The following is a 16572-nucleotide window of genomic DNA, read 5'->3' on the forward strand; positions in this document are numbered from 1 at the left end:
TGCATGTTTTGATGGGACGGAGGGAGTATAATTTAAAAAAATATTGATATATAGTTTATCATAATGAATAAAAAAAATATTTTTATATATAATATACAAAAAATAACCTTAAAATAAAATACTAATAAGGGTAAAATAGAAAATCCACATATTATGCCAAAGCTCTTTTTCTATTAGGGTGCGTTCTCTTTAGTTGTAAAATTATCATGAGAAAATGATGGAAATGAAAAGGTGGGAAAATTTTATCATTTCCACTCTTGTTATCTCATGTTCTTTTTGATGGAATTTTTTTTTATCCTATACTTCATTTATCCTATACACATGTAGGGATGGCAATCTACCCGCGGGTAACGGATATCCGCGAAAACCCGAACCTATTAGGGTGGGTTTGGATACCATTTGATATCCACGGATAGTTTCGTGGTTGCAATTCACTATCCATTTAGTTCGTGGGTATGGGTTTGGATACTTACTATCCATACCCGCGAAACCCGTTTACCCGCGAAAAATACCCGCCAATTACCCGTCAATTATCCGTGAATTACCCGTCAAATATCCACAAAAAAATCCATAAAATATGGGCTTTGAATATATATTTTGAGATTATGGGCTAGCATATTATATCTTAAAATAGGCCCAAACAGAAACTGAACTAAGGCCCAAATTCTAATAGTCTAAATTAAATTTGAATTTTGTTGAGCAATTATAGAATTTTGTTGGATTTTATATTTAAGTTGATGAATTTGAATTTAAACATTGTTCTTTGTGGATTTCAACATAAGGATTTGAACTATGTTATTTGTGTTGATTTTTTTTTTCTATTAAATTTTTTGTAAATTTAAATTTAAATTGTGTTTCGTGAGTATCCGGCGGATAGTAGGTGGCAGATATCCGGCGAATAGCAGGTGACGGATACCCGCCGGATAGCGGGTTCATGGATACCCAACGGGTAGCGGGTATCCGCGGGTAGCGGGTTTGGATACCATTTGATATCCATGGATAGTTTCGTGGTTAAAAACCACTATCCATTTAGTTCGTGGGTATGGGTATTGATAATCACTATCCGTACCCGTCGTACCCGATTGCCATCCCTATACACATGTTCTCTTTGTGGGAAAATGATGGATAAATTGTTAAATGACAATATTACCCTTATTATTGACTTAGTTATTTTATGCCATACTTCCAATTTTATTTTATGCCATACTTCATTTTTTTTTTAATTTTTCTCGCCACCTCCACCCCCACCCCACTACCCCACGCCCCCCACCCACCCCCTCCCCCCCCAATATTTTTTTTAAAAATTTTTCTCGCCACCTCCATCCCACCCCACTACCCCACGCCCCCACCCACCCCCTCCCCACCACCCCCAATTTTTTTTAAAAAAAAAAATTCTCTCCACCTCCACCCCCCTCCCCCACCCCCAATTTTTTTTTTTTTTATTTTTCTCGCCACCCTCCACCCACCTTCCCTACTCCACGCCTGCACCCACCCCCTCCCCACCCCCCAATTTTTTTTTTAAAAAAAATTCTCGCCACCTCCACCCACCCTCCCCTACCCCACGCCCCCACCCGCCACCCCCCAAATTTTTTTTTATTTTTTCTCGCCACCTCAACCCCCTCCCCGCTATCCGACACCCCCACCCACCCCCTCCCCCCCAAAAAAAAATTCTTTAATTTTTCTAGCCACATCCACCCCGGGAATGCACTCACTGACATTCTTAGTGTTAAGGGAAAAATTGGAAGATCAAAAAAATATACAGGTCATGATAATATTATCATGATTTGGGATGAAAATATGGGAAAAGGGGCTGCCCGGGAAAATTTTCCCACCTGCCCGGAGAAAATTTGCTAACAAAGAGAATACACGAAAAAGATGGAAAATGAGGGAAATTATTTGTTTTCCATCATTTTCCCACAAAGAGAACGCAACCTTAGTATAATATAGAATTTACTTCGTGCTCGGGTGGGGTGACGAGAAACATTTATTTGTGCAAGAATTAACCATTAAACATTAATGCTAAGGTATCAAATAACACAAAATTATCCCAGACTCCCAGTGTTTCCAAATTTAAAAATTAAACAGGGATTGAAATAGAAAAAGAATTCTACATCTAATTAAAAAATATAGTATGAGTCATTATTTCAATATTTTGGATTGAGATCGACATCTAACCTCAATATTCACAAAAGCTGGCTCGTTCACATTGATTAATTTAATTACGTACGAAATTTCTATGGCGTTTGCATCATGAACACATTATTAAAATTTATAACGAGAGTGTGAGGGAGCGACTTCTTTTCCCCTTCGAGAAGGGAATATATAATAATCTAAATGAGGAAGAACACCCGCTGCTACAGTATGAGATAAAACTTTGTAACCGTTTACTTTTGTGGATTAGTTTTGATAGATAAATTAAAATAGTAAGACTTAATTCCGTGTTTATTTTGATGAATTGAATCTTTAGAATATTATAAGGCCCTTGATTATTTCTATCATTTTGTTTAATTTATTTTCTATTGAAAATGTGAAATTGAAGAAATCTCACTTTTAATAATAAAAATACTCAATCAATCATGCACCTTATATCAATTATATAAAGTAAACGCTCACTTAGATATATGATGAAATTAAGGTTTATTACAAAAGAAAAGGAAAAAATAATAACCCTTGAAGGCACAAGGACGCAGACTAAGGGCACGAAACTCAAAAAAAGATCGTTAAACAAAGAAACCTGAACCAGAAACATTTGCAAGCTCTACAAGATAGGATAGTCATGCATTTCCGACCAGCGTCCATGGACTACATTGTTCATTGCACGCATACTAGCGCTATTGCTATCATCCACCACAAAATCCCTCGGTTTGTAACCCATATCCACTGCATTCTATGCTACCTTCCGGAGCTTCTTGCATATGCTCCCTTTCCATACCTTTTCCCGTGCCCTTTGGACGGCCCCGTCCTCTCTCGGCCGGTATTTCTGTGAGCATTTGCATTTCCTGATTAACTTGCTCCTCTAACCGACTAATACGTTTAACAATATCCTCCGGGACCGTAGTGGATAAATCCCCACCCCCGCTGTTATCGGTAGAGACCGCCCACTTAGATATATGACTGATAAGTCCAATACACAATTTTCTACAAAGTTTTGACTTTGAGTAATATCATCAAACGGGCCATTGATGCTCCATAACTATAAAACATCTGTAAAATTAGGATTATTTACGTTTAAATATAAATATGAATTTTAATATTTTTAATTTTTTATAAGCTTTTCTTAAATTTAAACACACAAATTTAATGTTTGCCTAAATTTTTTTCTACGAAATTCATTATCCCCCAAATTGATATTGGCGTGTCTGCCAGAGCTGCCAAGGTGGCTAAATAGGTCTATTATCATTTATCAGAACAACACTTTTCTTACTTCTTCAAAACATAGTTGTTTTAAATGATAATGTAAGTGCAATTATTTCAATTTTTTATAATTCTAGCTAAGGATATACAACACCGTTTTATTTTTAGTATTGACACGCGTACGTACGTAGAAGCTAGGTCAGTTTCAATTTGACCGGAGATAATCATGGAATAAGTCAGACGCGCATTAAATTCGTGTATTTGGATTATTTTTATTTTTTAAGAGTTTGCGAGAAAATTCAAAAAACACTAAAAAAATCTTATATTTACGCGCAAATACCCTTGAAATTATAATTAATTGTCACTGAATATTTCTTAAATTCGAATATTTAACACGTTTAACGAATCTAAAACCGTCATATAAAAATATAACTTAGACTATCTTTTCTCCTACTGCTGGTAGCTTTAGGTGCCCTGGTAGATGGTTAGAAACAATAAGCTATATATGCCACAATTAATTAATTAACTACAGTATTAAATTAGTGCTTAAAAAAAATCAACGAGGGCAGGTCTCAGGATTTGATTAATGATAAGATTAATTTTATGACCAATTCCCAAAATCATCATTTACTGATTTTGTTTGACTAATTAATATAAGTAGAGAATTAATTAATTAATTAATTAAGAATAAAACACGTACACATGAAATCAAATCAAATTCAAAGTCGTCCGTCTTTCTATTAAAAAAAGAAATATATGATGCGTGTAGTATATGAATTGTCAGACTGAATTAATATTTATAAATCTACAACAGTCTTCTTCAACTCACTATATAACCCATATTCCTACATCAAAATTCGATATCCCAATCTCCACACATCACTTTTATACAAATATTCCTAGCACACACGTATACATACAAATATGGCAAAGATCAATATTAGTTACCCAATTTTGGTCGTAATTTTCACTTTATTAATATCCACGCACACTAACGCCGTTAACGCTAAGAAATACTTGGATGAAGACGAGCTCTGCCTGAAGCGCGAGAAGCTGGCCAAGATTTTCTTCCACGCCCACGACATTGCCGGCGGCCCTAACGGCACCGTTTACGAGATCGCCCGCGCCTCCATTACCACCGACGACCTGTTCTCGTTCGGGAGGGTGCAGGTGTTTGACGGCGTGATGACGGAGGGGCCCAACCGGAGCTCGGCGGTGCTCGGCAAGGTGCAGGGCATCCTGACCTCCGCCGACATGAAGACGACGGCGATGGCGATGAGCTTCAACGTCGTCTTCACGACGGGGGAGTTCAACGGGAGCACCGTCAGCGTGGCCGGGCGGAACCCGGTGCTGGAGCCGCTGCGCCGGTTGGCCGTGGTGGGTGGGACCGGGGCCTTCCGCTTCACACGTGGCTACATCAACGTGCAGACTTACTCCACAAGTTTCGTGGATTCGGTGTTCTTTGCGAATTTCATGTACACCATTCACGCCACTTATTGTCCCACCAAAATGTGAGATCAACTCTGCTAGATTATTCCATCATCATTGATCAATAAATCTGTGTGTGTGTGTGTTTTCTTTTTCCCTTTTTGGGATTTGGATGTTGTGTAATAATAAAATGACATGCTTATATGTCTGGTGATTTAATTTATGGGCATGTACGTACCGGCTGAATGGTATGTGGAAATTATGAATTTAATAATATATGTTTTTTTTTGGAATATAGATCAACTTTGTCGTATAATTTTGTCATGCATGCAAGTCATCAATTATTATCTTATAAAAATGATCAATTGCCTGTAGATACTTTTTTTTTTTTTGAGAAATTGCCTATAGATACTTGAACTACGATAAAGATCTGATTTTTAAGCAAATAAAAAATCTTGGTTAAAAAATACTTCGATCTCCATCTCCGAAAAACACATATGCATATTTTGTTATTTTGTGTCGTCTCTCAAACATATGCATGAACTTTTTATTTTTCAACACTATTCCATTGTAATCTTCTTATTTTTATATTCCTAATTTTCATATTTACTCACAAAAAAATCATCATGATTCATAATATAAAATGGGACTAATTGTTGGAATTTAAGAAATATATAAAGGAAAATTTGGCTAAATTTGGAGGATAGAGAATAAATGTGTAGTGTGTGAGAGGACGTGTGTGTTAGAAAAAAAGAAAATAGTGATGAAACTATTTATGTGAATGGGGTAAGTGGACGTATAGGTGGACTTGTGGGTTTTTTATTATACAAACTCACTTTTCTTCACACTTATCTCTCACTAAACAAGTATTACATATGTATATATAGTGGAAAAGGTCGGTTAATCCACTTAACCGACTTAAGTTGGTAAAAGCTTAGCTTATTCTAGATAATTCCTAATCTAGACAATTCCACACATGCTCATTTCCTATTTCTTTATTTTCTTTAATCCTTCTCTTATATTCTAGACATTTCTACACAAATATCTTCATTTAAAAATCAAGTTTATTTATATTTCAACACTCCCCCTTAAACTTGATTTGTCATTCCGAGCAAACTTCTCAGCTTGATAAAATCTTCATGCTTAAGTGGCTTTGTGAAGATGTCTGCAACTTGATCTTGTGATTTCACGTATTCCACTTGAACCTCCTTCTTTGCGATGCATTCTCTGATGTAGTGAAAGCGGGTGTCAATATGCTTGCTTCGATTATGAAACACCGGATTCTTTGAGAGCGCGATTGCCGACTTGTTATCCACACAAATAGTTGTTGGCTCCTTTTGTGGCCATCCGAGCTCTTCTAGTAAACTTCGTAGCCAAACTGCATGGCAAACACTGGATGTAGCAGCCACATATTCAGCTTCACATGTTGATAGAGTGACTATGGGTTGCTTCTTTGACATCCAGGTGAAAGCAGTATCTCCCATGAAAAATACGAATCCGCTTGTACTTTTCCGATCATCATTGTCTCCGGCCCAATCACTATCACTATACCCGACAAGATTATATTGATTAGTACTTGAGTAGAATAGGCCGTAGTTGAGCGTACCTTTGAGGTAGCGAAGAATTCTCTTTGCCGCCTTAAAATGCGTAGTGGTTGGATTCTCCATATAGCGACTCACGAGTCCTGTCGCATAAAGAATGTCCGGCCTTGTGCAAGTTAAGTACCGTAAACTTCCAACCAAGCTCTTGAACAATGTCGGGTCCACTTTTTCTCCTCCATCATTCTTGGATAATTTTATCCCGCATTCCACTGGCGTGTTGATTGCTTTGCAGCCCTCCATCTTGAACTTCTTGAGAATTTCCTTGGCATATGCTTCTTGTGTGATGAAGATCCCATCTTCGAGTTGCTTGACTTCCACGCCGAGGTAGTACGCCATCAGCCCAATGTCTGTCATCTCGAACTCCTTTGACATGGCCTTCTTGAACTCCTCAATCATCTTTGGATTATTTCCTGTGAAAATCAAATCATCTACATACAAGCACACAATTAAGACTTCTCCTCCATTGGCTTTAACGTAGAGGGCATGCTCGTGAGGGCATTTGGTGAAGCCATTCTCCTCCAAGTACTTATCGATCCTGCTATTCCATGCCCTTGGTGCTTGCTTTAGTCCGTATAGAGCCTTCTTTAACTTCAAGACTTTTTCACTTCTGCACTCGGAAGCATAGTGCCCAAATTTATGGCAATTATAACACTTTATTGAGGATTTATCGTACCTCGACTGCAGGTTGCTCCTTCCCCGACCACTTGTAAACTCAATTCTTTCACCACTGTTGACGAAGCCTCTTTGTCCTCGTCCACGTCCACGTCCACGGCCTCGGCCTCTGGCTCGATCTTGTCCTTGGTCACGTCCTCTCCCGAACTGTCCATGGCCATTGCTCGGACCTTCTTCTTTCTCTTTCGGGCTTACTTGCAACTTTAAAAGTTGCTCTGAAATTTCTTGCTTCTTCTTTTGCTTCTCCTCGTATGCTTGCAACGACCCCAACAAGAGATCAATTGTCATCTCCTCCAAATTTTTAGTTTCTTCGATCGTCACCACAATGTGCTCAAACTTTGGGGTTAGTGAGCGCAATATTTTCTCCATAATTCTAACATCCTCCAATTTTTCACCATTTCTTTTCATTTGATTAGACACCGCCAAGACTCTTGAAAAATAATCCGAAATTGATTCGGACTCTTTCATATGCAAAGACTCAAACTCTCCTCTTAAAGTTTGAAGTCGTACCTTTTTTACTTGCTCCGCTCCTTTGCACGCGTTCTGGAGCTTCTCCCATGCTTCTTTGGCGGTGTTCGCGTTTGAGATTTTCTCGAAATCGTCGTCCCCTAGCGCCTGATAAATAAGACAGAGAGCCTTCTTGTCTCTCTTTCTCGCGTCTCGCAATCTATCCTTTTGTTGTTGGGATAGTGCGGCCTCGTCCTGCGGCTCCTCGTAGCCGTTCTCCACGATCTCCCAAACGTCGTGGGCTCCCAATAGCGCCTTCATCTTGATGCTCCAATTGTCGAAGTTGCTCTTGTTGAGCATGGGGACTTGAAACGATTGTAAATTCGCCATACCACAAGTAGAATCTTGTGGCTCTGATACCACTTTGTTGGAATTTAAGAAATATATAAAGGAAAATTTGGCTAAATTTGGAGGATAGAGAATAAATGTGTAGTGTGTGAGAGGACGTGTGTGTTAGAAAAAAAGAAAATAGTGATGAAACTATTTATGTGAATGGGGTAAGTGGACGTATAGGTGGACTTGTGGGTTTTTTATTATACAAACTCACTTTTCTTCACACTTATCTCTCACTAAACAAGTATTACATATGTATATATAGTGGAAAAGGTCGGTTAATCCACTTAACCGACTTAAGTTGGTAAAAGCTTAGCTTATTCTAGATAATTCCTAATCTAGACAATTCCACACATGCTCATTTCCTATTTCTTTATTTTCTTTAATCCTTCTCTTATATTCTAGACATTTCTACACAAATATCTTCATTTAAAAATCAAGTTTATTTATATTTCAACACTAATTAGATCTCTACTCATATTACACTCACATAATATTTCTTAAAATTTGTGCCACCCACGTTGTCGCATGTTTTTCGAAGATACCTTGAGTATATACAAAAGTAACATTGTAAATCTCGATCTCGACGATGGTTTTCTAATGTTACGTGGTAGATGAATCCAAATTCGGCAAAATTTACATATTTCAGGAATCAAATTAAAGTCGCTTATTTTAGAAAATTATATGCTCGAGTAGTCAATATTATCTTGCGTCTAATTAATTAATACTCCATATAGTTCGTCACACTTATCCCGGCCCGCACCTAATTAATATTTATTTGTTCCATACTCTTCATCAACTCGTATAATCCAATGATCTTATGTCAAAGCTAGTTTGACATTCAATCTCCACACCTCTTTATACAAATTCACACACAAGCTCAATATTAATTATCCAATTTTGGTTATTTTCACTTTAATTATTGATAGCCACACAATTTGGCCCTAGGAAATTAGGTGGTGAACGAGATGAGCTACGGCTCGACCACAACTGCCTTAACAATCAAAAGCTGGCCAATATCCACTTCTACGCCCACGGAGTTGTGGGCTGCCCGAACACCACGTGCGTAGGCCATGGTCGCACGCGCCGCCGTCTCCACCGATGAGCTACTCTCCTTTGGGAAGATCAAGTGGTGGACGACACGCTCACCACCAGGCCCGGCCGTGGCTCGGTCATGACCAGGGTCCCGGTTCACACGTGGCCCGGCCGTGTACGTGGAGGATTCTGTATTGTATGTTCTGGAAGAAATGATGAGTCATTATTAATGATGTTCTTTAGAAAAGAAGAAGAATGTAATTTATTTAAAAAAAATTGTTCAAATTTTAAAAAGAATTAATTAGTTTATTATTTTCTCCATATTGTAGTTTTTTGTAATTTTTAGTAATTTTTTTATTAATTTTTGTACTTAAAAAATAATAATAAAATTTAAAAAATATATTAAAAAGTACAATGTGAAGAAATCAATAAACTAACTAAATCCTTTTTTATTTTGAACTAAAGTTTTTAAATAAATTAATTTTAAAAAATATTTAACTATTTTTTGTCTGAATATATTTTATTCAAATAGCGTTATCGTTACTATTTAATTTGTGGATAATTACTGTGCTGGTCAGAACATGAAGACGAAGTGGAAAGAGTAGTTAATTGAATAATATATTTATATTAATATCCACTTTGATTTTCACATGGGATAAGGGAAAGAGTCAATATGCAAAAATATTATGTACAAGTTTGAATCTTTATTAAAAATCGTCCCCTGCAGTCTACTCTTCTTAATAATAAAAGATTAATTATAGTTGTCTCCACATTAAATATAGAAACAATAGGGCCGGATGGGCCTATTGGTGATTGAAACTTAAATTTTGTCCACAAAATTTAAAATATCAATATTTGGCCATTTTTTATGTGTTCTACCTAATCTACCCTTTAACCCAATAGATTCAACAACTTCCTTTGACCCGGATCCAGATTTAGGGATTAACCCATGCCTTGTCTACCCTCTAGACCCCCGACCCCATCCACCCCACCCCCCCACCACCCACCCCAAGCCAAATTTTTTATTTTTTTTTACTTCCCCTGCTTGTCTACCCCCAGACCCCCGACCCCACCCACCCCCCCACCCCCACCCACCCCAAGCCAAAAAAAATTTTTTTTTTTTACTTCCCCTGCTTGTCTACCCCCCAGACCCCCGACCCCACCCACCCCCCACCCACCCACCCCCCCCCAAGCCAAATTTTTTTTTTTTTTTTTTACTTCTCCTGCCTTGTCTACCCCCCAGACCCCCGACCCCACCCACCCCCCCCAACCACCCACCCCCAAGCCAATTTTTTTTTTTTTTTTTTTACTTCCCCCGCCTTGTCTACCCCCGACCCCAGACCCCCGAGCCCACCCACCCCCAAGCCAAAATTTTTTTTTTTTTACTTCCCCTGCCTTGTCTACCCCCCAGACCCCACCCACCCCCCCACCCACCACCCACCCCCAAGCCAAATTTTTTTTTTTTTTTTACTTCCCCTGCCTTGTCTACCCCCAAACCCCCGACCCCACCCACCCACCCACCCCCAAGCCAATTTTTTTTTTTTTTTTACTTCCCCTGCCTTGTCTACCCCCCAGACCCCCGACCCACCCACCCCCCCCACCACCCACCCCCAAGCCAAATTTTTTTTTTTTTTACTTCCCCTGCCTTGTCTACCCCCCGACCCCACCCACCCCCCCCACCCACCCACCCCAAGCCAATAATTTTTTTTTTTTACTCCCACTGCCCTGCCTACCCCCTGACCCCCGACCCTACCCCCCACCCCCCCCACCCACCCCCAAGCCAAAAGGAACTTTTTTAACACTTCCCCTAGGGTTTAGATATTCCATTTAGGGTTTAGATTATCTATTTAGGGTTTAGATGTTCTATTTAGGGTTTAAATGTTCCATTTAGGGTTTAGATGATGCTGTTGTTTCTATATTTGTTCTGCATGTTTGGCACTTATAGTACTAATAGTGCCATAAGTGCTAAAAAGACCATTTTACTTTATTTTATTTTGGATTTTCGTTGGCACTTATGGCACTATTAGTGCAATAAGTGCCATAAAATAAAATAATAAAGTAAAATTTTTTGGCTTGGGGGTGGGTGGGGTGGGTGGGGTCGGGGGTCTGGGGGGTAGACAGGGCAGGGGGAGTAAAAAAAAAATTTCGTTGGCACTTATGGCACTAATAGTGCCATAAGTGCCTAACCCGACCCGCGTGCCTGATCTTACCCGGCACGCGACCCGCGCTCCTGACCCTACCCAGTCCGCCCAATTAAGGGCAAAAACGTCCCAAAGCTATAAAAATGGCCAAAATTTGTGTTTTTTCAATGTGTGGCCATAAATTGTGTTTTATGCTTCATTTTGGCTACTTCAAAATTTTACTCTTAAATATATATATATCTAAAACAAAAAATCAACGAGAGCGGGCCGGTCTTACTATTTGATTCCATATCAACTTCATATCAATTTGCAATACATATATAATTCCCAACATGTCATAAATTATAGAATTTGTTTTGACTAAGTATAGCTGAAGCATCGTTAAGCACGAAATCAAAAGTCGCCTCTTTTAGAAAATTACTTAATTAGGTATCTTGCGTCTAATGAGTATATAATTCGTAATTCAAAAATTAAATAAAAAAAAATGAGTATATAATTTGCTACACTTATTTGCTCGATCGTCACTCTTCATCAACTCACTATATAATCTCATGATCTTATTTCAAAAATTTAATAATCCAATCTCCACACATTCATACAAACTCACACACATTTTTTTTTTTTTTTTTTTTTTTTTTTTTTTTTTTTTTTTTTTTTTGATCGGACAAAGTCATGTTAGATATTATAGTAATTAGTTCCCCCCATCCACTCCAAGAACCACCTTATATCTCCATTCACCAAAATCCACCTTATATCTCCAATCTCCAATTCGCTCCCAAGAGGGATCGAACCCGGGTCACTTCACTTAAGTGAGGACCCGGTGGCCAGTGGGCTAAGCCCCCTGGTTACAAACTCACACACATGGCAAAGCTGAATATTAATTATCCAATTTTGGTTGTTTTCACTTTGTTGATAGCCACACAAGTTAGCCCTAGAAAATTAGGTGATGAAGAAGATGAGCTACGCCTCGATTACATCTGCCTTCACAATCAAAAGCTAACCAAAATCCACTTCTACGCCCACGACCTGACGGGGGGCCCGAACGGCACGGTGCACGAACTCGCACGCGCCGCCGTCTCCACGGACGAGCTGTTCTCGTTCGGGAAAATGTACGTGGTGGACGACGCGCTCACCGCCGGGCCCGGCCGCGGCTCGGGGGACGTGGGGAGGTCCCAGGGTATCTTTACCTCTGCCGACATGAAGACGACGGCGATGGCAATGAACTTCAACATCGTCTTCACGTCGGGGGAGTACAACGGGAGCACCCTCAGCATTGCTGGCCGGAATCAGGTGCAGGAGCGGCAGCGCCTCCTGGCTGTCGTCGGGGGAACCGGTGTGTTCCGGTTCACGCGAGGCCACGCCGTCACCGCCGCTTACTCAACCGCCGTCGGAGAGGATTCTTCGCTCTATCTTGTTATCGAATACTTTATTTACACCACCTTTTGTCCCATGATGTGACGAAAGAAAATGTGAGAGATGGATTGGTGGAAGATGAGCTGATCAAGAATTTGAGAATAAATTTCTGTTGTTTATATTTGGGATTTATGTTGTGCAATAATAAAATCATATGAATGTCTGGTTTAATTTAATTTGAGTAAAGGCGATACTTGGTACGTTATCAGAGATCATATTTGAAAGATCGGAGAAGGGGCGAAGATCGGCGGCGTCGCGGCCGTAGGGAATCGTCGGCCTGCCCTCTCATCTCGTCACCGCAGCCTCCGACAACAACAAACCCTTCCATCGCGGCCGTAGGGAATCGTTGGCCTGGCCCCTCCTCTCGTCACCTTTGCAGATTTGGGACGAATTAGGGCTTGAGCAGTAGATCGTCCGGTAAAGGAGATTGCAGCGGTGAGAGGGACAGGTCTGCGGGGATGGTGGGAGGGGGAATGGAGGTGGCATATGGCGGCGGTGGGCGGTGGGAGGTGTAATTTTTAGTAATTTTTTTAGTAATTTTTGTACTTAAAAAATAATAATAAAATTTAAAAAATATATTAAAAAAAGTACAATGTGAAGAAATCAATAAACTAACTAAATCCTTTTTTATTTTGAACTAAAGTTTTTAAATAAATAAATTTTAAAAAATATTTAACTATTTTTTGTCTGAATTAATATATTTTATTCAAATAGCGTTATCGTTACTATTTAATTTGTGGATAATTACTGTGCTGGTCAGAACATGAAGACGAAGTGGAAAGAGTAGTTAATTGAATAATATATTTATATTAATATCCACTTTGATTTTCACATGGGATAAGGGAAAGAGTCAATATGCAAAAATATTAGGGTAAATATCATATTAAACCTTGAATTATATTCGCTTTATCAAAAATATCATGAAAGTTTCGAAATGTTCTCTAAACCCTCAAAGTATCAGAGTTTTATCAAATATATCCCGCATCTATTTTCCAATCAACAGAAATGTGACGTGGCTTGTTGGATGCCACAATGTAATTTAATTCTATTTTTTTAAATCCATGTCATTTTATATTCTACTTTCTTAATCTATGTCATTTTCTGCCCATTTTCTGCCCTGTATCGGGCTGAACCACCCTTGTCTTGTCGCCCCGGCCCCTATCACAGAGCAGAGCAACGCCACGCCGATATCGCACCCCGACAATGCTTCATCGTCTACTTTCTCCATCAAAAAGTCCCTCAATTAATCAACCCCTGCTCAGCATTGGTAGTATGTCTTTACACAAGATTGAACTAAATTATAGGAAATTATAAGTAAAATAAGCAAACAAAACTAAAACCTTCCCCATCGAATTAGAAAAACCCCTCGCCGACACTTGGTAATGAGCGAGAGGATGGAGGAATGCGGCGATAGGCTTCCCAGCCAAGTCGCGCCTCTGACCCGCGGTGGAGCCGTCAACCGAATGACAAGGCAACATCAACCGAGAACAGAACGATTGCGGCGGTGATGACTTTTGGGTTGTGCTGCTCGCCGGAAATTACATAGACGGCGGCACGATTCTATGAAGAAATATAGGGCTTCCCCGTCTGTGCGTGTGTATCGGTGTTACTGTGGGTGACCCGCGGCGGAACCGTGTCGGGATTGACGAGAAATTGCTCGTGAATTTAGATTGGCGAGAGGGTTTCGCCGTGGATTTAGATTGGCAAGAAATTGCTGGTGAAGCTGCTCTTTCACCAAGATTAGCGAGAATAATACGTGAGATTATTGTTGGCTGTAGAGAGAGGAATTGATGGATCTGTCACCGCTTGAAATTTTTTCTTGAGGTTAGATTTTGATGACTTCATCGGAGATGGTGATGGATTGAATTTTGGGAGAATTTTCCGGTAATCTTGACGATGAAGTCCCCATTTTCCCTTTTCTCAGCCGGAGTCATGAGTTAAATTCTGAATTGGGGATCCTTAGGGCCGACAGCAAATTCTAGAATTAAGGAATATAAAATGACATAGATTAAAAAAATAGAATATAAAATGACATGGATTAAAAAAAATAAAATATAAATTACACTTTGACATCCGGCGAGCCACGTCACATTTCTGGCGATCGAAAAATAGATGTGGGATATATTTGATAAAATCCTGATACTTTAAGGGTTTAGATAACATTTTGAAACTTCCAGGGTATTTTTGATAAAGCAAGTATAGTTCAAGGTTTAATATGATATTTACCCAAAATATTATGTACAAGTTTGAATCTTTATTAAAAATCGTCCCCTGCAGTCTACTCTTCTTAATAAAAGATTAATTATATTTGTCTCCACTAATTACGGACCTGCCTGCCTTAGATGATAAAATAGTGAGTATTTTTTTTGAAGCAAATGATATACTAGTATTAAACATTAAACTTGTGGGCGAAGAAAATGAATTAATTCGAATCGCTGTAAAGGCTTATATTAGCTTTGAACTACAGTAATAGTATTATTAAACTAATATTATACAATTAAAATACATCAACATATTACAACCAATATTGTAGACAATAAAAGAAAGAAAAGTAATGGTATAAAAAAGTAATGGGTTATTGGCCCATAGATACATCAACTTTGGACAAATTCTAGTATTTGTGTCAAATAATACATATCAATTTATTGACTGTAGCAACTTTAATACGAATTTGATTTTCACTTAAATTGAAATTGATGTGGCTCATTGAAATGTCGATGTGGACAAATAGAAAACTACATCGTGGATAAATCATCTCAATATCGTTGTTTCTTTAAAAAAAAATCTCGATTCAAATTGAGCAGAATCACGAGTCATACTCATACCCTAATTTTATAAGCAATGGTCATGTTTCTTATGTCCAAATTGAACAGAGAAATGATGCGTGTTAAAATTACTGCAATATATAAATTGATAGTATATTTTTTTTATATTTTTTAACATTTATGTTACAAATCAAAATTAGTTTAAAATTGATGTATTAACGAGCCAATAACCCATAAGTAATTAATGAGCATAAATTTAAATGAGTTAATCGCCATCTATATTATACTCCCTCCGTCCGCCAAAAGTAGACCACTTTGGTTGAGCATGAGATTTAATAAAATTGATGATGATTTTGATGTAGTGGAGAAAGCGTCCCACCACTTTATGAGATGTGTGGTTGAGATTGAATTTGGGGTGGTTTTATTGTAAATAAAGAGTGTTTGTAAGGATAAAAGATTAAAGTAGGTGGTGAGACTATTTCCATAAAAGGAAAGTGGTCTACTCTTTGCGGACGTCCAATATAGTAAAAGTGGTCTACTTTTGGCGGACGGAGGGAGTATATAAAAAAGCAGTTCTAACAACTATTTTTACCGCCAAATTTTAAAAAAATAGTTTTTTTCTTTTCCAACTATAATCCCATATTTTCGGACACTCATCCAATTTATCCAAATACGGTTTAGTTTCTTAGCTCACTTTAAAAACATGATACTTTACCAATTTCTTTTTTTTTTCTTTCTAAAATGTGTATAATCTATATATTATATAAAAAAAGAGTTCTATTTCTTTCCTTTCTTTTTTCTCTCTCTTCTCCCATCAATTTTTATCACTATTTCTAATTTTTTTTCTATATTTTAGTAATTCTTTTCTAAACATTGTCACATGATTTGATTTTAAAAAAATATGTAATATGCATTTTAAATTTAATATAATATAAAAATCGTGAAAATGAATTTAAAGCAAATAAGTTATGAAAAAAATAAAAATTAAAATAATTTATTTTCTCTCTTTATTAAAATTTTACAATTTTTCATTTATGTTTGTGTATGAAAATATTTATTTATTTATTATGATGTGTAATACTCGATAATAATAATGCGTAATGCTAATTTTAATTATAGACTTTTTTTTACATTTATTTAATAACTTTAATTATCATTACGCTTTATACAAAATTGAAAATTTATATTTTCAAGATAGGCTTTTATTAAGTAATTAACGTGGAATATTTTAGTTTATTTTATTTTTAAAATATATTTTGTATTTATATATTTTAATTTTATTTAATATTTTTATTTATTTATTTAAATATATTATTTAATTTC

The 16572-nt window shown here is 37.7% G+C and overlaps 3 protein-coding genes across 3 annotated transcripts; 2 read left to right on the forward strand and 1 right to left on the reverse strand.

The window, feature by feature from the left end:
- Nucleotides 1-4278: 4278 nt before the first annotated feature.
- On the forward strand, nucleotides 4279-4869 carry LOC131012465 (dirigent protein 1-like). Its single transcript, XM_057940424.1, has one exon. The coding sequence runs from the start codon at nucleotides 4279-4281 to the stop codon at nucleotides 4867-4869; it is 591 nt and encodes a 196-aa protein (XP_057796407.1).
- Nucleotides 4870-7049: 2180 nt separating this feature from the next.
- LOC131012473 (uncharacterized) lies at nucleotides 7050-8109 on the reverse strand (the record flags this gene model as incomplete). The annotated part of the gene is made up of 1 exon (XM_057940438.1): nucleotides 7050-8109. A coding segment is annotated over exon 1 (843 nt), but the record flags the coding sequence as incomplete, so codon positions are not given.
- A 3469-nt stretch (nucleotides 8110-11578) lies between these two features.
- On the forward strand, nucleotides 11579-12660 carry LOC131005642 (dirigent protein 1-like). The gene is made up of 2 exons (XM_057932646.1): nucleotides 11579-11667; nucleotides 11918-12660. The coding sequence occupies exons 1-2, from the start codon at nucleotides 11623-11625 to the stop codon at nucleotides 12527-12529; spliced, it is 657 nt and encodes a 218-aa protein (XP_057788629.1). The 5' UTR covers nucleotides 11579-11622; the 3' UTR covers nucleotides 12530-12660.
- The last annotated feature ends 3912 nt before the right edge of the window (nucleotides 12661-16572 follow it).

This window comes from Salvia miltiorrhiza, chromosome 1, assembly GCF_028751815.1.
Source record: "Salvia miltiorrhiza cultivar Shanhuang (shh) chromosome 1, IMPLAD_Smil_shh, whole genome shotgun sequence".
NCBI lineage: Eukaryota > Viridiplantae > Streptophyta > Magnoliopsida > Lamiales > Lamiaceae > Salvia > Salvia miltiorrhiza.